Source organism: Schistocerca gregaria, chromosome 8, assembly GCF_023897955.1.
Source record: "Schistocerca gregaria isolate iqSchGreg1 chromosome 8, iqSchGreg1.2, whole genome shotgun sequence".
Lineage (NCBI taxonomy): Eukaryota > Metazoa > Arthropoda > Insecta > Orthoptera > Acrididae > Schistocerca > Schistocerca gregaria.
The window spans coordinates 479,671,857-479,694,205 of NC_064927.1; the positions used below are offsets into that span (position 1 = coordinate 479,671,857).

General features: G+C 43.8%; 1 protein-coding gene across 1 annotated transcript in view; it reads left to right on the forward strand.

Moving 5' to 3' along the window:
- The first annotated feature begins 1,869 nt into the window (after positions 1-1,869).
- LOC126285351 (UDP-glucosyltransferase 2-like) overlaps positions 1,870-22,349 on the forward strand; it is a 105,569-nt gene continuing 85,089 nt past the window's right edge. The window contains exon 1 of the mRNA XM_049984668.1: positions 1,870-1,955. Within this exon, the coding sequence (XP_049840625.1) occupies positions 1,950-1,955 (6 nt within the window). The 5' untranslated portion in view covers positions 1,870-1,949. The remainder of the gene's footprint in view (positions 1,956-22,349) is intronic.

Here is a 22,349-nt window from a genome sequence, read left to right on the forward strand (position 1 = left end):
TAATGACAAATTGCGGAATGGGCCAGAAAATTTGTAAATGGGATAAACAAACTTATGGCATCGTTCAGTAAGAAATTTGTCTTCAAATCTGAGGGGTCAGGATTTGAAGAGTAAATGCATTTGAAATGAACCCTTGAAATCAGAGGTACCACGAGAGTCGTATCAAGGTCAACTAACGTCATTGTGTTAACACATTCATATACAAGTACGCCGACTGTTAATCGGGATGGTAAATTGGCTAGAAAACTTATTTATTGTGCTGCGAGAAGTTGAAGGTGCTCTGTCCCCGACGATTATTTCTCATGTACCTGATCTAGTAATGGCAGTCAGGAATATTTACGTCACAGCAAGCACGATAGGAAAAGTGGGCATAACAGAACTAAAATTACGTTATGAGCACTGATTTCGGTCAACAGGTGGGCAATATAACTTGGTTTTGCTTTATTCGTGGTCTGCGTATAAAAATGTACTCCTTTATAGCATACAATCTCTCCTGAAAAGTTGGTGGTCAGTGTAGTTCATACCACGTGGAACCACTGGACAAATTGAGCCTGTGGATTTTTCTTTTCCGTACCTATAAAACATAGTGTCTCACTATCTGCCGGTACGCCTTAAAGGACAGCCGGTTCAAATGGTTCAAGTGGCTCTGAGCACTATGGGACTTAACTTGTAAGGTCATCAGTCCCCTAGAACTTAAAACTACTTAAACCTAACTAACCTAAGGACATTACACACATACCACTCCGGCCGGCTAAAGGACAGCCGGCATCACGATAAGATCCACGACACACTGTTCCACATTCAGTTGAATCCCATCACACACCATCCGTTCTCATCACCAATACGATTATATATTCATTCTTTAAGAGTGGAAGCCGGTTGGGTTGCCGAGCGGTTCTAGACGCTACAGTCTGGAACCGCGCGACCGCTACGGTCGCAGGTTCGAATCCTGCCTCGGGCATGGATGTGTGTGATGTCCTTAGGTTAGTTAGGTTTAAGTAGTTCTACGTTCTAGGGGACTGATGACCTCAGCAGTTCAGTCCCATAGTGCTCAGATCCATTTGAACCATTTAAGAGAGGATTACCTAGCTGACTGTTCTGCACGGTTTGTAACTCCCAAGAAGATCACCTTCGATCTTGATGTTGTGAACCTTTGTGATCACGGGCCGTGCGATTTTTCATTCGGTGTTCACGGTGCAAGTTAATGATTTGTTTTGAACATTTCTTCAATGTCTACGATGTCCATTTTGTGAAGTGTAATACATTCATCCCATAGACGTTTGATCTCTGCACCTCCCACCGTCCTGGTGGACAAGTTGAGACATCAGCAGCTAATATTTTTCCTGTCGTAATTGTCAATACAACACTTTCAAATGGGACTTCCTAAGGATTGAACTTGCGACCTCACGCTCGAGGGGTTCGTTTCAAGTCTTACTGAATATCCTTGCCACTGTCCAACGACGACAATAAACAGCATCTTCTGCAAACAGTCTAATTGTGCTGTTGACGCGATCAGATAAATCCCTTGCGTGTAGGAAGAACTTTAAGGTCCTGTTACGCTTCCTTGGAGCACGGTCAGTGTTATTTTAGCTCTTGTTGACTACCTGTTGTCCAGTACACTGCAAGAAAATTCTACGGGTTTTGTGAGGATCATCCATGTGATCGTATTTTTGTTATTAGTCGACGACGTGTAAATAAATTCTGTCGGGGCAATAAGTAATCCTTCAGTGATGGAAGAGCCAGATCCCACATCAGTAGGCAAGGTATTAAAGTTCACCTGCGAAACGCGAGTCACCCTGAGCACCTATCACCAGCCAGATAACAGCCGACTTGCAGATAAACCGGTAAGGAGCGCGCCTTTCCGCCAGCAGTTGCCGCTAAGTAGGCTCAGCGCTGAGACGGCTCGTTATCTGCTGTTCCCGCTTCGCCGCCAGCTGAGCTCCGATAACATGAAGGTGAGTTACACGCAGTGCGCTTGGGTGTTGCGACCGCCTCGGCGCCTTCGTCCGTGCCCGCAGGCTACCCTACTCTGTAGGAATCAGCATGGGTTTCGAGAAAGACGGGCGTGTGAAACCTAGCTCGCGCTATTTGTCCACGAGGCTCAGAGGACCATAGACACGGGTTCACAGGTAGATGCCGTATTTCTTCACTTCCGCAAGGCGTTCGATACAGTTCCCCACAGTCGTTTAATGAACAAAATAAGAGCATATGGACTATCAGACCAATTGTGTGATTGGATTGAAGAGTTCCTAGACAACAGAACGCAGCATGTTATTCTCGATGGAGAGAAGTCTTCCGAAGTAAGAGTGATTTCAGGTGTGCCGCAGGGGAGTGTCGTAGGACCGTTGCTATTAACAATATACATAAATGACCTTGTGGATGACATCGGAAGTTCACTGAGGCTTTTTGCAGATGATGCTGTGGTGTACAGAGAGATTGTAACAATGGAAAATTGTACTGAAATGCAGGAGGATCTGAAGCGAATTGAAGCATGGTGCACGGAATGGCAATTGAATCTCAATGTAGACAAGTGTAATGAGCTGCGAATACATAGAAAGATAGATCCCTTATCATTTAGCCACAAAATGGCAGGTCAGCAACTGGAAGCAATTGAGCCCATAAATTATGTGGGAGTACGCATTAGGAGTGATTTAAAATGGAATGATCATATAAAGTTGATCGTCGGTAAAGGAGATGCCAGACTGAGATTCATTGGAAGAATCCTAAGGCAATGCAACACGAAAACAAGGGAAGTAGGTTACAGTACGCTTGTTCGCCCTCTGCTTGAATACTTCTCAGCAGTGTGGGATCCGTACCAGGTAGGTTTGACAGAAGAGATAGAGAAGATCCAACGGAGAGCAGCGCGCTTCTTTACAGGATCAATTGGTAATCGCGAAAGCGCTACGGAGATGATAGATAAACTCAAGTGGAAGACTCTGCAGGAGAGACGCTCAGTAACTCGGTACGGGCTTTTGATGCAGTTTCGAGGACAACACTAAATACGACTATCCATGCGGCTTTTCGCGGATGATGCTGTAGTATACAGAGATGTTGCAGCATTAGAAAATTGCAGCAGAATGCAGGAAGATCGGCAGCGGATAGGCACTTGGTGAAGGGAGTGGCAACTTACCCTTAACATAGACAAATGTAATGTATTGCGAATACATAGAAAGAAGGATACTTTATAGTATGATTATGTGATAGCGGAACTAACAGTGGTAGCAGTTACTTCTGTAAAATATGTGGGAATATGCGTACGGAACGATTTGAAGTGGAATGATCATGTAAAATTAATTGTTTAGCAAACTCAAGTAGCAGACTCTGCAAGAGAAGCGCTCTGCATCGCGGTGTAGATTGCTGTCCACGTTTCGAGAGGGTGCGTTTCCGGATGAGGTATCGAAAATATTGCTTCCCCTACTTATACCTCCCGAGGTACTCCATTGGGTGGCTTGCGGAGTATAAATGTAGATGTAGATGCAGAATATGATATGCTACTTCTTTCTAAAACTCAGTGTCAAGAGAATATGCTATCGCTTGTTATTGTGTACTTTTTCGAGCGTTTTCATTTCGGTCGTTTAAATTTTTGAAGGGTTGTGTCGGGCATGAAGTTTTAACGCGTAAAAAACGTCATTTTTGTTTCAAAAAGCTTTAATTGGACCGTAAATGATTATTAAAATTAAACTAAAATAAGAACGGGATGGTTATAATCCAAGTACACCTACTCACGGAGACTCAATATGGGCTGTAATTATCATACGGCAGAGAAACTTAATTGATACGTTAATGCGTTAACGCTGAAAAAAAAATAGTTCCAATTTTGCTCACCAGTTGCCTATCTGACGCAGTACACTGTTGGTATGACGGTATGGCATCCAAGCTGTTATTTTATAAGCCGTGACGTGAGCGAACGGTATGGCTAACGATAAGGAACACCGCGCGCTGTTACATACTGCCAGAAACAGGCAGTGCTGCATTGATGGAGTATCGCCTAATAAGAGGTCTGAGGAGAGGGTGAGCTTGGTGTGGAACCTGGAAGATGAAGGCGTCCTATCGTAGACGAAGTTATCCACGAGATTGGTGTTCCTGTAACTGACCATGCAGCACGTGACCCGTGTAGTGCTAGAACTCGTAGAATGTTACGAGAACTGTCCATCCCATGATCAACAGTACCGAATGTTGCCCGGTCTGTTGTGCGCTGGTACTCGGATCTTGGTCTATTTCACACTGGTACCTCTACACGATCCAGACGGTGCAGTTACTGCAACCATTTCATCCGTAGCAACCTCCTGAATTTGCTCGTCGGTAACTGGCGCGGGTCGACGTTGATGACATCTAGCTGGGCAATATTCTATGGAGTGACGAAGCACGTTTTACACTAAAGGGTTGCAGTGAATACACAGAACTGCCGAATTTGTGGTTCTGTTAAACGGCTTGTTGTGCACTCAGAATTATTGCACTAACCTTATGTGAGTGCACTTTTACACTCGGTTCGTTCTTCTTTGAAGGGAGCACATCCGCAGGGTTCGTCATGTGTACTGCGACGTCTCCAAGTTGTCGAAACTCCCTTGTACAGCATGTGCTTCCTGTTCTGGAAAAGCACACCTGTGTAGGAACCACTCTTTTCGTGCTGTGTGGGGCAACACTTAAGGTCACTGGCCCAGTGAAAAATCTGCTTAGTGCAGCTTTCTTCGAACGTGTTATGTCAAGAGATTTTCCAGATGCGTGGCCTGCAAGGCCACGTAATCTGAATCCATGTGACTTCTGGTTCTGGAGATATCTAAAAGAACGCGTTTATCAGGGACACCTTTGGTCTCTACCTGATCTGAATACCAGTACACAGGAACACGTGACTCATATTCCACCGAAACTGCTGCGAGCAACTGTTGATTATGTAGTTTCACGAATGCAGAGCCTCGTCGACGTCTCCAGAGCTCACACTGAACAAATTGTGTAAGTGACAGTTAACAATAAAATCAACATTTTTGCTTTGTCACATGTTTGACCTTTTCCGTCCATGTCCCATTCCTAACCCAATACATATGGAACCTTTTTCTATACGTCTTTGTTGTATTCACAGCGCCAGATTTGCGTCTTGCAGCCAAAACTGAAACTAACAAGGAGACGGCACCCCCGTGGGTCGTGGGTTTGTCCGCAACTTTGTGTTGTGAAAGAGGACCCCTAACACCTCACGTGGTTAAAATATTAGGACGCACTACCCGGAAAATCCCGAGAAAAATAGATCCAAAGTTTCTTAGGTGCCGTTTGTGTGTAAAATGTTAGCAAACTGCCGAGCCGCCGTCTGGCCTCGGCGTTTAGGGCTCGGATTCTTACGCCAGAGGTCTCGTGTTCGATTCCTCCGCTGGCACTTTTTTTTTCTTCTGTTTCATTTCCTTTGGTTATTCCACCAATTATTCAGAAAGTTTCCCAAACCTACATTATCTTCAAGAAATTAGTTACATTATTGGATAAAAATTACTTTCTTTTTGTCCAACAACATAATTCATGGCGGTGGGTTTTCCATTTTTCATTGTAACGTATATGAAGAGAAACATTGCCTTTTTAATCAGAATAACAAAGTCGTTTGGGAAACGTTCAATTTTCATACATACAATAATTATAAACAAGAACTGCAGTGGTAATTATGGTAAAAACAAACAAAGCAATAATTTTTGCGACATCTTGCGCAACATATAAAAGCAGATTTTTTACAATCACAGGGCGTTTGCAATACATCTATACAAATACATGCCCCATTAACATTTACGGTCCGCATCTCGTAGTCGTGGGGTAGCGTTCTCGCTTCCCACGTCCGGGTTCCCGGGTTCGATTCCTGGCGGGGTCAGGGATATTCTCTGCCTCGTGATGACTGTGTGTTGTGTGATGTCTTAGGTTAGTTAGGTTTAAGTAGGTCTAAGTTCTAGGGGGACTGATGACCATAGATGTTAAGTCCCATAGTGCTCAGAGCCATTTGAACCATTTTAACATTTACGAAAATGTTTAGAGTTTCTGACAATTTTGAGGCAAACCAAGCATATTAAATCATGTCTCGGAATATTGGTGACGATAATTGATGGTGAATTGTAGAATGAATTTTTATACAATATTCCCGGGAATTAATTTCACGATTCTCCTGTAACAATGCGCTGAAATTTTGCAAGCAACAGAAGGAAAAAAAACGTGGCAGAGGAGGAATCGAACACGAGACCTCTGGCGTAAGAACCCGAGCCCTAAACGCCGAGGCCAGACGCCTGCTCGGCAGTATACTAACATTTTATACTCATATGGCACCTAAGAAACTTTGGATCTATTTTTCTCGGGATTTTCCAGGTAGTGCATCCTAATATTTTAACCAGGTGAGGTGTTAGGGGTCCTCTTTCACCACACAAAATTGCGGACAAATCCCCGACCCCACAATCGCGCCGTCTCCTTGTTAGTTTTTTCCATCACAAATCAGTTTTGCATTAACACATTAGAATATCTACCAAGTATCGCTGCCGTACTATGATCACAGCACACAATGGACTCCTGTGAGTAGCCGCTCTTCAATTGTAACCACCCAGTACTATATATGCACTCCGATGTGCACGGTCGTTTGGATAGAGAGGCTTCCACGTGTTGTATCAGGTTTAGGTGGTCTGAAGTGGACGAAGGAATTGTGGCAGTTCAAACGAATTAGTGACGCACAGATATACCTTTTATTGAGGTGCGATGTTTAACTTAAGTTGTATAGCAACTCGCTGGAAGTGCTTGCGGAAAGATACAACTAGCTGTGGCCTGTCAATTCATGTGTTCGGAATGTAATGTCAACAGGAATGCCACACTATCAGTCACTGTAGTAAATACCTCTCGCTATGCGAAGCTGTTGCTGACTCCACTTGTAGATTAAGTCTCGCAGGCCGATCTCCACTGTAAACTGTAACTACAAACTGATCCACTCGAATTCCATACTAGAACTTTTGTACATCAACGCTGAACATGAACTCAGTAGGTAATCCCGACACTGGCGGCGACATGGGGTTTGCTGTTGGGTCGCACTTGTGGCTGGCGGCGAACTTCAGAGCTCCGCCCGACGGCCCAATCAGCAGCTCCTTTTGCGAGGCACGACGCTCTGAGGTGACAAAATTCATAGGATAGTGCTGTGCATGTATACAGATGGCGGTAGTATTACGTACAGAAGGTAGAAATGGACAGTGCATTGCCAGAGTTGTCGTTTCTATTCGGGTGATTCATATGAAAAGGTTTCCGACGTGATTATGGCCGCGCGGCGGAAATTAACAAACTTTGAACTTTGAATCGTTCGGGGATTCAGTATTGCTAGATCCACAGTGTCAAGAGTGTGCCACGAATACCAAATTTCAGGTACTACCTCTCACTATGGACATCGCAGCGGCCGATGGCCTTCACTTACCTGCTAGAGCAGCGGCGTTTGCTTGGAGTTGCCAGTCTAACAGACTAACAACACTGCGTAAGATAACCGCAGAAATCAATGTGGGACTACAACGAACGTGTGCGTTAAGACAGCGCGGTGAAATTTGGCGTTAATGGGCTATGGCAGCAGGTGACTGACGCCTTTGTTAATAGTACGACATTACTTGCAGCGCCTCTCCTGGCCTTGTGACAATATCGATTGAAGTCTAGACAACTGGAAAACCGTGGTCTAGTCACGTTTCAGTGGGTAAGAGGTGATGGTAAGGTTCGAGTGTGGCGCAGACCCCACGAAGCCATGAACCCAAGTTGTCATCAAGGCACTGTGCAAGCTGGTACTAGTTCCATAGTAATGTTAGCTGTGCTTACATGGAATGAACTGGTCCTCTGATAAAAAAAAAGAAAAAAGAAGAAAAGATCTCGGTTTTTCCTAAAGCACTTCATGGTCACTTCTGTTTTCCCGCAAAGTTCTTAAGTCTACCACCTCCTCTACTTCTTGACAGAATATTTTTTACTCGCTTCCCTGGATGTCATTTCAGAAAGTAGACTTTTTCTACGTCATTTTTCGTGTTATTTTCATCCCATTATGTTTTCATTTCCCCATACTCGAAAAGAAAACTTGAAAACATCAACTTTTGTGGTATCTGTGTTGTCCACTCTGTGGAGGAAAAAGCCAAACATTTAATTTTTTTCAGACGTTTCGTAACAGCAGGCAACCGTACTTGACAATTATATGGCTGTCAGCTAGTCATGCGTCTACGTACTTGTGCTGTCCACACGAGATACGACATACTTCGTTGTACACTTACTGTCCCCCCTCTTGTTGGTTGTATGCGTGGTTGTGCGGTGTGTCTTGCCGTTCACTGCAAATTAGCTTATCGGTTAAAGTAAGATGAGATGCTAAATAATAAACTATTTTACTTGTTGTCCTGCATCTAAAAAGTTAGAACTTCACAATAATAATTGTGCGTCTGAAAAATCAAGAATTTCGACGTTGTCGGTGGATGATATAACGGGAAAGTTAAACATGAATACTGAACCCAAGTCAAAAATATAGTGAACGGTAACAAGTTTAATGATAGCCCAGAACGTCCACCACTGGATCCAGAAATCACATTTTGGGAAAAAATGACTGTTTCATCATTTCAAACAAAAAACTAATCGCAGGTGATGCTCCAAAATCCAACACTAGTATTGTGTATTGACGGTCTGCCGTGGAGGAACGTAATGCTTTAGGATTACACCATCACAGTCGTACACGAGAGTCACCATAACTTTCACCATACTGGGGCTTTGACGCACTTTCGACTTTCGTTGCAACCCATAATGCTTTGCGAAAGAAGCGGCAACACTATCTGCAATACCAGCCCATCGTTTTGCACGACAATGAGCAGGCGCATACAGCGCAAGCTACGGCTGCTCTGTTCGGTCGATGGGACTCGGAAGTACTGTGCCATCCACCATACTCCCCGGACTTAAGTCCTTCTGACTTTGATTTGATTCCGAAGATGAAGGGACCATTTCGCGGCATTCGCTTCAGAACTGTTCCAGAGTTTCGACACGCAGTAGACGGCTCCATTCGCACCATCAACAGAACAGGCTCTGCTAACGGTATACTACGCTTTCCACATCGTTGGCAACGGGCTCTAAACAACGTTGCTGACTAGTTTGAAGGACAGTAACAGGTGCAAACATGTAACTCTTTTGTATCGGTTGTGAATAAGTACTTGCCACTATTTAATTTCCAACCCTCGTATATAAAAAACGTAAATTAGCTACAAATTACGGCGTGCACAAACTTTATTCAACATGTAAACGTCACTACAGATATTGGATTTAGATTATGACATGTCCGACATGCTTGCCATCATTGGCGATGATGTGGAGCAGACCAATACCGAAATTCTGCACGGACTGCCGAACCGTCGGAACATCGATGCTGTTGATGATCTCAACAATGCTTTTGGGGTTATTTTTGTACACCTTGTCTTTAATATAGCCCCACAAAAAGGAGTCGCGTTCGCTCAGATCCGGAGAACATGACGGCCCATGCCAGTGGCCCCTGGGTACTCCAGAGGCAGAATGGGGTCTCCAAAGTGCTCCTCCAGGACATCAAAGACTCTCCTGCTTCAATGGGCTCGAGCTCCGTCTCTCATGTACCGCATCTTGTCGAAATCAGGCCCCTTTGGATAATGTGGATGAAATCATCTTCAAAAAACCTTCACACACCGTTCGGTAGCCACAGCGCCATCAAGGAATATGGCACCCATTATTCCGTGACTGAAGATGGGACACCACACAGTCACCCATTCAGGGTGAGGAGACTTCTCGATCGCGAAATGCGGATTCTCTGTCCTCCAAATGCGACAGTTTTGCTTATTCGCGAACCCATCCAAATGAAGTGAGCTTCGTCGTTAAACTAAACCACGCATGCGCATACTAATTTCCATCATGCTCCGTGGCCAACAGTGCAGTTTGAACGTTGAGATCTTATGACGAATTCATTTCATATAAAACTTTCTGGCAGATTAAAACTGTGTGCCCGACCGAGACTCGAACTCGGGACCTTTGCCTTTCGCGGGCAAGTGCTCTACCAACTGAGCTACCGAAGCACGACTCACGTTCGGTACTCACAGCTTTACTTCTGCCAGTATCCGTCTCCTACCTTCCAAACTTTACAGAAGCTCTTCTGCGAAACTTGCAGAACTAGCACTCCTGAAAGAAAGGATATTGCGGAGACATGGCTTAGCCACAGCCTGGGGGATGTTTCCAGAATGAGAGGTCCCGAGTTCGAGTCTCGGTCGGGCACACAGTTTTAATCTGCCAGGAAGTTTCATATCAGCGCACACTCCGCTGCAGAGTGAAAATCTCATTCTGGAAACATCCCCCAGGCTGTGGCTAAGCCATGTCTCCGCAATATCCTTTCTTTCAGGAGTGCTAGTTCTGCAAGTTTCGCAGCAGAGCTTCTGTAAAGTTTGGAAGGTAGGAGACGGATACTGGCAGAAGTAAAGCTGTGAGTACCGAACGTGAGTCGTGCTTCGGTAGCTCAGTTGGTAGAGCACTTGCCCGCGAAAGGCAAAGGTCCCGAGTTCGAGTCTCGGTCGGGCACACAGTTTTAATCTGCCAGGAAGTTTCATATCAGCGCACACTCCGCTGCAGAGTGAAAATATCTCATTCTGGAATCATTTCATATAGTTCAATAATTGTCACGCTATATGTTTGGGAACTGTTATAATGCCAGGTAATGTTAATTACGTTATCGCAGTGCCTATGTTGTCAAGAAGAACGAGGTAGGTCTTATGTGCAAGAGTTAGCTACATCTTAAAGCCACGCATGTGCAAATGATCAGGCACTGTAGGGACTGAAGCCGTTGTTGAACAGATGAAATGTATTCAGTTGCAAATACGGCCAACCCTCAGCTTTGTAACGAACCAGGCAGCGACTTGCAATTAAAATGTCCTCCCCTGTACGGGAATTAGACATTGTGTACATGAGTACAGGTTGTGAGGCAGAAACGACAATGAATGGAAGTTTGTCTCTGGCGACCGCTGGCGTAAAGGGGGAAATCCGAGTTCGAATCCCGGTCCGACGTAAATTTTGTCATCATTCCGTTATACAGCTGATGGTTGTTCGTATTTGCAACTGCGAATACATTTCATCAAACGTTAACTACAATGTAGTTTTACTGTTAAGTAATCTATTATATTGAAAAATCTTTAGTACTTGTCGCTGCATTACATGTAGTGTGAGAGGACCCGTAAAATTATTTTTAGAAAGAGAGCACTGGTCGTATCTAAAGATACAACAAGAATGTAACATAACTTACTTGCAAACAATAAAAACAGCGTTGCAAATTTTATCTCACTAGAAACAGACAACTTGTTGCCTTTCCGAAACTCACTGTTGTTTTAATACAGAATCGCGTGGTCTGACTTGTTCGTCCATCAAAAATGGTTCAAATGGCTCTGAGCACTATGGGACTCAACTGCTGTGGTCATTAGTCCCCTAGAACTTAGAACTACTTAAACCTAACTAACCTAAGGACATCACACACATCCATGCCCGAGGCAGGATTCGAACCTGCGACCGTAGCAGTCCCACGGCTCCGGACTGCGCGCCTAGAACCGCGAGACCACCGCGGCCGGCGTTCGTCCATCGCTGACACTGAAGTTGTGCGACATTTGCTGCCGGTGGTGGTACAGTTTAGGAACAGATCTTGCCGGATACAGTCCACTTTCCGATACTACCGGGCCTTCCCCTACTCTGCCACGACATTCGTTTTTTGTACGCTACACTCAAGACAAAAAAGCGACCAACAAATTCGGTTCAAACTTTTAAGGTGCACCATGCGCCGCGAGCGGTTTTGCAGTTGTAACATCTGTCTTGAGGCGATTTATAATTGCTTGTCTTTTAAAGTCACCAATGGCACTCTATTGTTTGGTGCCGGAAGATGGACAAAATTTACACTTGAGGACAATAAAGCTATGTAGCTGCTCAGAGCTGTGATTATGTTTTACTTAGATGGAGACTGAACATGAAACTGTTGTGTTTGAAGAAAAGTATAATGAACAATGAACGAGCCCTCTAGCCTTTACTATTCGGAGCACTTACAAACTGAATCTGCCGACTCAATAGTGGGGCAGTACACGTTTCTAAGAACTAACACCAAGTGCTTCAGTTACTTTCACTGACTGCATAGCACTTTAGGAGATCCTAAAGTACAGCGAAAGTGGATTAACACGCATGCGGAATATTTGCGATGAACACTCAGAATCCGGTACATGTTTGCTTGTACATTTAATGCCTATTTGAGGCTGTCTGTTTTCTTTTTTTAAGTAGAATCTCTTATATAGTGTGTTACGGTTGCGTGTTCTACGTCACATTAGCGTTAATTGCCTCTGTATTCAGCGCAACTCCACTATCTTCGAACATTTCTTCACTGCCTTAAGAAAACCACTTTAGATCTGTTCATACTAGTTGAGCCCCATTGAAATTGGACAGAGAGAGCTCTCATTTGTTGGATTTTATCAAGAAGGTCTATCCCTTTTTCCTTAACAACGAGCGTCGTTTCTTTTAATTACGTAAGTATGTTTCCTTTTTCAGAATGCGTTAAATGACTTGGTCCCAGTATATCATCATTTTGCGACGCCCTCACGTCAGACCGACAATTCTCAGCAACCATGTTGCTCACGATTACTCCTCTGCCCCGTCTCCCTCGCCCTGGCTGAATTCCGCTTGAACTTCGTCACAACAACAATTGTTTCATCTGCAAAGAGAAAAAGTTTTAAACCATGTATAGTGTCAGATCACTGACATTTATATTGTTCAAAGTAACGGATCCCAAACAGAAATCTGTAGCATTCCTGGCACTTTGACAGTGACATTGCGAGACAACCTGATTCCAGCTTTCGAGATATGAGACGAAACATCGTTATTTCCTAATTCTTATGCAGAAGATTGCATGATACAGTGGACACTCCTTTCCTGAAGTCTGTGTACTGAACAGCGCCACCGCTCTCCTAGACAGGGTGTATCGCAGTTAACTGCGTAAACGCATACAGTTGATACAGATCTCAGTAAACATAGACCCTACGACACATACCTTAAGAGCTTGTTCACCTTGGTCGCTGTAAAACCAATCTCTTCTACTACAATCTCATTGCTTTCCATGTTTTGGAAGCAAGTGGTACAGACCAAAACAAGAAAAAAACGTCCAGTAAACATAAACTCTAGGACCTATACTTTAATAGCTAAGAGCACTTGTCCATCTTCGCTACTTTGAAACACACCTACTGAATGCTCACAGGTCTTAAGCTATGCATTCTAAAGCGTATGTTTACTGGGCGCGTTTCTTTCTTGTTATGGTCCATACTACCCTTAGAAAATATGGAAAACAAAGAGCTCGCAGTAGACGAGATTTGTTTCACAGTACTGAAGATCAAGAAGAGTTCACAGCTCTTAAGCTATACGTTTTAGAGCCCATGTTTACTGCGACTTCTTTGCTTCTATTGTCGCCTACTTTCAACTGTGTGCGTTTACGCCATTAATTATGATATACTCTGTACATTGTTTTGTTAATTACTTTTCGGAACACAAGTAGCGAATAAACTGGGCGGTTATTGTCTACGCTATCTCATTAATTCTCAGTACATTACACAAAACACCCTTTACATCTAGGAGCCCAAAATATTTCAGAATGACCTGTACGCACTTGCATTCGGGTACTACCAAATGAAAACCGGAAATATTGTCCACATAGATGCACTAACATGCATTTTCCTAAATGGGGGTCCCGTCGGCATCCCAAAAAGCAGGTCTGTGTTACAAAGTCGGCTTTGCTGTTTCACGCTCCCTTGCGATATCAGTTGATAGTACTCGTAAGTACTGATACCGTTGCTTACGTCATGTATTCAGCCGTCTTACATCTGGCCGCGCTCCTAACAGCATTGCTTCACTCCATTTCTATGTTGATGGTGCCTTTTCATTATTATTTGTTATTATTAGGTTTTGAAATTAGTATTTAATTTTATATTATTCTGGCTTTTAAAATGTTTGAACTCAAATGCAAGTCTGAATCAAATTAAAATTATCTTTGGTTAAGTCAGTCATCAATTAGAGCAAGAAAATTACGTACTTGAAAAATTATATAACAATATTTTTAAATATTGAAATTTTAATGCAGTTTGCCAGATATTTACCACTATAATAATTAATGATTGATATTTTGTAGCTAGGCTCCTCTATGGGGATTGTCTGTTGGCGAGTATAATTTTGGGACATGATTTACGCCTAAAAGTTATCAGTCTTCGTTTTGTGAAAAGTGAAATTTTAGATTTAGGTTCTATTCTGAAAGCAAACCAAACGTATTACCCTGATTGGTGCCGTTAATATGCGATCATTCACTAACAGTCATCCCTACACAAAGTAAGCCACATTTAATTATCAAATCTACGAAGAAGAAAAAGCTGAGGAAAGAAGGTATGATTAGTTCTTATAACAAACACAATAAAATGAAATAGTTATTGTTAGGCAAAATGAGCACAAATAACAATATCTCTACATAACATAGACCAAGCAATACATTGTACGACCGTGCCAGACAATGGGTGAAAATGAAGAGCAAAAACAAAATGTTGCGAATCCTTGTTCGCTCAAATAACATAGATAATCAAATTACAGAGATATTAATTTCATTGCAACCGCAGTGTCTATTGTCAGCGATTAAATCGTCTCCTACAATTCTCCACCACATTAATTTCTCTGTGTGGTTGTTTACGGTAGTGAAGCCAAGCTTTACGTTGCTTTTTCAGTACGTAATGCGAGTTTATTCATTACTACTGGAGCTAAGGACATCACTGTTTTTACCTACACGAACTGGTGTGTGTCGTTAAAATTCGTCGCGAGGAATAGTGCGGAATACAAATCTGCTTATGTCACAATGTTGCCATTTCCCTACTATCGGACTAAAATCTCAGTAGTTTTATTAATTCACTTGAAAAGCGCGACTCACAGTAGCTTGCTGTTTATATTTACAAACTATGTTAGGCATAAACACTAAAATTATTTTACGCTAGAAATCATTGCATCTGTACAAACTTAAAATCTGTTGATAAAAAAAACTTTTCATCTGTATTGCTTCTGCTTTACCTTCTTTACTTAGAACTGCATAGCAAAAAAATGAAACAATTGCGTCCATGAAAAATGTTGCTACGATTACGTCAAAACAAGTTTCTTGTTTACTTTTCTCTTCATAATATTAATGAAATTAATTTACTTAAAAGATTATTCCTGAACTTATACTATTAACATAAAAATTTGTTGTTCAGCAAAAGGCTTATTTAAGATCTATTTATGGACATGAAGAAAATAAATTTGTCTTAGGACTATGTGAAATGTCTTACTTACTAATATATTTACAAATTCTCATAATATTTACATAGGTATATCAACTCTAGGAAATGTTTACTCAGCAAAATATTTCTTTATATCCTGTTCTAGCCACTGCAAGTAGTGGACTACTATATGGTGACAAGGATGGTTCTATAGTATCTCATTCTAACATGCGACAGATTTCATGTGATACAGCTTCTCTGTTGGCCCACAGGACAGAATAGGTAGAGTGACAAAATGTTTCGTAAGGCTTCACTTGCATTGTATACACATATCCATTAATTATGCCGGGCGTTTCATCAAAAACAGATATATTTGTTTAAAAGTTTAATCAGTTCGTCGGCTGTACAGTACTAAAATAAACTGATTCATAAACTTTTCTTTGTATTTCTTGTCTGCAAGACTGTACATCAAATTGCTGTTGACTGGACTGTGTTTGATCTGGCAATATAGGAAATCGATTGTCACATAAAATTACCTCTGGTTTTACGTATTTGATTCGGACACCTTGGTATAACTTTCTGTGTACCACCTTGCTTATAATGAGTGGTAGCGCTATCTCCTTCCCATTCACTTTTAATAAAGACGTGCCACAAGGAAGGTCAATTACTGCATCTCTTTCTTGTGAGAAATGTGCTCCCCATATGCAGCTTATTGATATACCTCCACAAACCAGGAATGTGCCCTCTATAGCTCCAATTACCTGCCTCAGCTAATACATGAGTCTGCTCCCTTTCACTTATTTCCTTGCACACTAATGATCATACAATTGTGTACCGGCAAAGTATGTGGTGTCCGAAGTTCACAAATCTTATTACAGAATTCTAATGCCATACAATTTGTAGCCGCGCCCGTGTCAACAGTAACTGTGGTTGGTATTCCGACAACTACTGCGCGCAATGCAGCTTGGATTGTTTCCTTTTCTGTTAGTTTACTCAACTGGTTTTCTACGCAAAGTTCATCGCTCAGGTTACATCTTATTAAATCACGCTCTCACGACAGTTTCCCCCTGTTTCTTCCGCGACCGCCATATGAGGGCTGTAAGAGGTCGCATTTAGTTTAACGCGTCTGTGGTGCTGGGTGTAGCGTTGCCCACCACCTCTATAACTCTTACTGGTGGCTGTTGCCTCCAGTTTTGTCCAGAACTATTGTGTTCAGCGGCACTGTTCGGCGGTGCAGGAGCGCCAGCTGGTTGTGTACTGGTTCCTGTGTTAGGATGCCAATTACTGTTTGACTGCTGTGGTGTCAGTTGCCAGCGCTTTGGTTGATTATTGTTATTACTATTGTAATTTCCGTACCCTGGATGATATCTGTTGTTTTGCCTACGCCTCTTATTATACTTAGGAGAATTTCTTCCATCCCTTTCTCCTAGGTTATTATTACCATTGTAAGATTGAGGCGAACTAATCCCATTTTTGTTACCATTACCGTTTTTGTTGTGATATTGGAAATACTTATTACTGTTGTTGTTTGATACTTGAGCACTACTGCCCCCGTTCAATTTCACTTCTAATGCAACAGGTCAATAGAATCAAGCGTTGACATGAAAACGTCTAAGTCTGGTACATGAAATAGTTTTTCTTTTATTGAGATTGGTAATTTTTATTTTAAAACCCATATGACTTCTTGTTTGGACACTGTTTCATCCCAATATTTCGTCTTATTTATATACTTCTCAAAATATTTACGCAGTCTACCTGCTTTACTATACACCTCACGCCTTAAATGTTCTTGTGTTCTTCCTGACTAATACTTATTTGAAAAGCTTTCTCGAATTCCTCATGAGTATGGCAATAATCTATTACTTCACTTTCCCATAAGGCTCCATCACCTTGAATATGGGTAGTGAGAAACTGTATTTTCTGTTTATGATTCCACGATTTTGGCAGTATACCTCGGAAACTTTCGATAAAAATGACAAGGTGTGGTAGTTTGCGATCCGGTTCAAATGGCTCTGAGCCCTATGGGACTTAACTTCTGAGGTCATCAGTCCCCTAGAGCTTAGAACTACTTAAACCTAACTAACCTGAGGACATCACACACATCCATGCCCGAGGCAGGATTCGAACCTGCGACCGAAGCGATCGCGCGGTTCCAGACTGTAGCGCCTAGAACCGCTGGCTTGCGATCCGGTGTAAAACTTTGGAATTGTCTGTATTTCAGAAAACTCTCTTCCACAAGTATGTTAGAAAGAGAACTGGCCGCCACCTGTTCACAAGCTACGTGAACGAGTTATGGGCTGGGCATTGTTGCCGAACAGATGTTTGGTGTTGCTGCTCAAGATGTCACAGTCTGCGTCTCTGGCAATTTATAGACACGTAAATCACACCCACCTGTTGTCAGCGATAAAATCGTCAGCGCTAATGAGCCAAAACAGTCATGAAATCCACTAACACTTGAGGAAACATTTCACTATGCTTAATCAACAGACAAAGTAATGGTAGCAATGACAGTAGCAGATTAATTATTCCCAGGTCAGGATCACAGCTGCATTGGACAAGTATTGCAAACACATACATTATGTGATCAAAAGCATCCAGACACCTCGAAAACCAGGTTTTTCATACACTCCTGGAAACTGAAATAAGAACACCGTGAATTCATTGTCCCAGGAAGGGGAAACTTTATTGACACATTCCTGGGGTCAGATACATCACATGATCACACTGACAGAACCACAGGCACATAGACACAGGCAACAGAGCATGCACAATGTCGGCACTAGTACAGTGTATATCCACCTTTCGCAGCAATGCAGGCTGCTATTCTCCCATGGAGACGATCGTAGAGATGCTGATGTACTCCTGTGGAACGGCTTGCCATGCCATTTCCACCTGGCGCCTCAGTTGGACCAGCGTTCGTGCATTTCGTGCAGGACGTGCAGACCGCGTGAGACGACGCTTCATCCAGTCCCAAACATGGGGGACAGATCCGGAGATCTTGCTGCCCAGGGTAGTTGACTTACACCTTCTAGAGCACGTTGGGTGGCACGGGGTACATTCGGACGTGCATTGTCCTGTTGGAACAGCAAGTTCCCTTGCCGGTCTAGGAATGGTAGAACGATGGGTTCGATGACGGTTTGGATGTACCGTGCACTATTCAGTGTCCCCTCGACGATCACCAGAGGTGTACGGCCAGTGTATGAGATCTCTCCCCACACCATGATGCCGGGTGTTGGCCCAGTGTGCCTCGGTCGTATGCAGTCCTGATTGTGGCGCTCACCTGCACGGCGCCAAACACGCATGCGACCATCATTGGCACCAAGGCAGAAGCGACTCTCATCGCTGAAGACGACACGTCTCCATTCGTCCCTCCATTCACGCCTGTCGCGACACCACTGGAGGCGGGCTGCACCATGTTGGGGCGTGAGCGGAAGACGGCCTAACGGTGTGCGGGACCGTAGCCCAGCTTCATGGAGACGGTTGCGAATGGTCCTCGCCGATACCCCAGGAGCAACAGTATCCCTAATTTGCTGGGAAGTGGCGGTGCGGTCCCCAACGGCACTGCGTAGGATCCTACGGTCTTGGCGTGCATCCGTGCGCCGCTGCGGTCCGGTCCCAGGTCGACGGGCACGTGCCCCTTCCGCCGACCACTGGCGACAACATCGATGTACTGTGGCGACCTCACGCCCCACGTGTTGAGCAATTCGGCGGTACGTCCACCCGGCCTCCCGCATGCCCACTATACGCCCTCGCTCAAAGTCGGTCAGCTGCACATACGGTTCACGTCCACGCTGTCGCGGCATGCTACCAGTGTTAAAGACTGCGATGGAGCTCCGTATGCCACTATGCCACAGCAAACTGGCTGACACTGACGGCGGCGGTGTACAACTGCTGCGCAGCTAGCGCCATTCGACGGCCAACACCGCGGTTCCTGGTGTGTCCGCTGTGCCGTGCGTGTGATCATTGCTTGTACAGCCCTCTCGAAGTGTCCGGAGCAAGTATGGTGGGTCTGACACACCGGTGTCAATGTGTTCTTTTTTCCATTTCCAGGAGTGTATTAGGTGCATTGTCCTGCCACCTACTTCCAGGTACCCCATATCAGCGGCATCCGTAATCATTAGATATCGTGAGAGAGCAGAATGGGGCGCTCTGCGGAACTTACGGACCTCGAACGTGCTCTGGTGACTGGGTGTCACTTGTGTCATACGTCTGTGAGCGAGCTTCCCACACTCCTAAACATCCATAGAACCACTGTTTCCGATGTGATAGTGAAGTGGAAACGTGAAAGGAGACTTACAGCACAAAAGCGTACAGGCCGACCTCGTCTGTCGACTGACAGAGACCGCCGACAGTTGAAGAGGGTCATAATGTGTAATAGGCAGACATGTATCCAGACCATCACGCAGGAATTCCAAACTGCATCAGGATCCACTACAAGTACTGTGGCAGCTAGGCGGGAGGTGAGAAACTTGGATTTCATGGTCGAGCGGCTGCTCATAAGCCACACATCACGCCGGTAAATGCCAAACGATGCCTCGCTTGATGTAAGGAGCGTAAACATCGGACGATTAAACAATGGAAAAACGTTGTGTGGAGTGAAGAATCACGGTACATAATGTGACGATCCGATAGCAGAGTGTGGGTATGGCGAATGCCCTGTGAGCCGGCCGCGGTGGTCTCGCGGTTCTAGGCGCGCAGTCTGGAACAGTGCGACTGCTACGGTCGCAGGTTCGAATCCTGCCTCGGGCATGGATGTGTGTGATGTCCTTAGGTTAGTTAGGTTTAAGTAGTTCTAAGTTCTAGGGGACTAATGACCACAGCAGTTGAGTCCCATAGTGCTCAGAGCCATTTGAGCCAATGCCCTGTGAACGTCAACTGCCAGCGTGTGAAGTGCAAATAGTTAAATCAGTAGGCGGTGGTGTTATGGTGTGGTCGTGTTTTCCATGGAGGGGCTTGCAGTCCTTGTTGATTTGCGTTGAACTATCACAGCAGAGGCCTACATTGATGTTTTAAGAACTCTCTTGCTTTTCACTGCAAGAGCAGTTCGGGGATGGTGATTGCATTTTTCAACACGCTCGAGCACCTGTTCTTAATGTAAGGCCCGTGGCGGAGTGGTTACACGACAATAACATCCCTGTAATGGACTGGCCTGCCCAGAGTCCTGACCTGAATCCTAGAGATCACCGTTTGGATGTTTTGGAACGCCGACTTCGTCGTGCCAGGCCTCACCGACCGACATCGATACCTGTCCTCAGTACTGCACTCCGTCAAAGATGGGTTGCATTCCCCAAGAAACCTTTCAGCAACTGATTGAAAGTACGGCTGCGAGAGTGGAAGCTGTCATCAAGGCTAGGAAAGGGCCGTTACCATACTAAATTGCAGGATTATGGATGGAGGGCGCCAGGTGTCCGGATTCTTTTGATCACATAGTGTACCTCAGCTCAATACAAAGGGGAAACATAGTTACAAATAAATGAATTCCTTCAAAGAAGTTCTGAATTCAGTCACAAACCAGGACCTATAATCGGTAATCTGGTATTCCGATAGTGCCGAACAGTGCACAAGGGCTCCCTAAGGCCATGGAACACTGCATATCAACCTGGGCGCCTTTCCCTGGCAGCGGCTCCAATGGACGAACGGGGTGAGCTAAGTTTCACACTTCGCAAAACGAAAATACGTAGTACCCTATGACTACAGTGTTAACGACTCCCAATATAAACTTGTGGATCATACAAATGACTGGTTGTAATAGTTCGTAGGGAAATTTAATATAAGGATCAAATAGGCTCGGTCCTAATATAGTAGGTGGCAGGATACTGGGAAACCAATATCGGTTCTCTTTTAGAAAGCACTTGTGCGATCCATTCTAGAATATTGCTCCAGTTTGTTAGATCCACATGGAATAAGACTAACGGTCAAAATTTAAAGCGTACAGAGAGGAGCAGCATGAACGATCACAAGTGAAAGCTGATAAACAAATCAAATTCTAGCATTTCGTAAACTGTTTTGCATCAAAAGACGTTACTTTCCCTTTGTTAAGGCTTATCCTGAATGTGTGTTTCAAACATACCGCTTGAAATTTGTCCGTGCTTTTGTTGCGAAAGAAGTTAATTCATTCTCCAAATTGGCATCACGCATGTGGTGCCCATTCCTCGTGAACAAGAACCAACATGACGTGATTACGATTATGATTCCAATAATTTGCGTACATTGTATTGTTTTTGGAGTTTCTACTTGTCCTTATTATATCTATTTTAGTGTTTAAATTATCATACGACTTAATATTCAGCAACTGTTGATTGCATAACGATATATTTAACGTGACTTCAAATCTGCTTTCGCGTGTGCAGTTTTCCACTCAGAAAGTTCTTCAGTATGTAAACATGGCTGATCAAGTGACTGTAGCTACTGAAAATCAAACCAATAACGTCATCGAAGATGACAGTATGGCAATTCTAGCCAACTCCCATGGAAACATCAATATGGCCATAGACTTGAACGACTTTGTTATGCTGGGACATTCCCGTTTTCATATAAACTTGCCGTTATCCCGAGAAAATTACTCGGGAGACATAACTACCACGGTTTCCAATTGGGAAACAAAATACATGCAATCAAGCTCCACATTTAATTAAATACTTGCGAAAAACATATTTCGTAGAAGCAGAACGTTACTGAAATACACATTTTCACAGTATATACGTCGTCTTATGCCTAAAGAAAAAGAAAGAGAAGTGTTGAAAAGAAAAGCAGCTATTACTTACCCTCACCCCCCCCCCCCCCCCCCCACCCACTCTAGCTTCCCGACCTTCCAGTTTATGGTCCTCGAAACAAGTAAACCGGAGGAGCATCACTCAAGCAATTTCTCCTACAGGGACTGCAGCCATACGGAAGTTAATTTTATGAAGAATGTGAGTGTTTCTGGGTGTATTAGCAGTGCTTAAAGAATATTCTTTGGTATGTATGCACGCTTCTATAACTGTTTGAGCTCCAACGAAGGAGCGGTGCATTGTAGGTAGATTTCACGCACTCATTGACAAAACTTCAACCTATCGTTATTGCAACAGCTGACGAGGATGATGAACTGCGCGG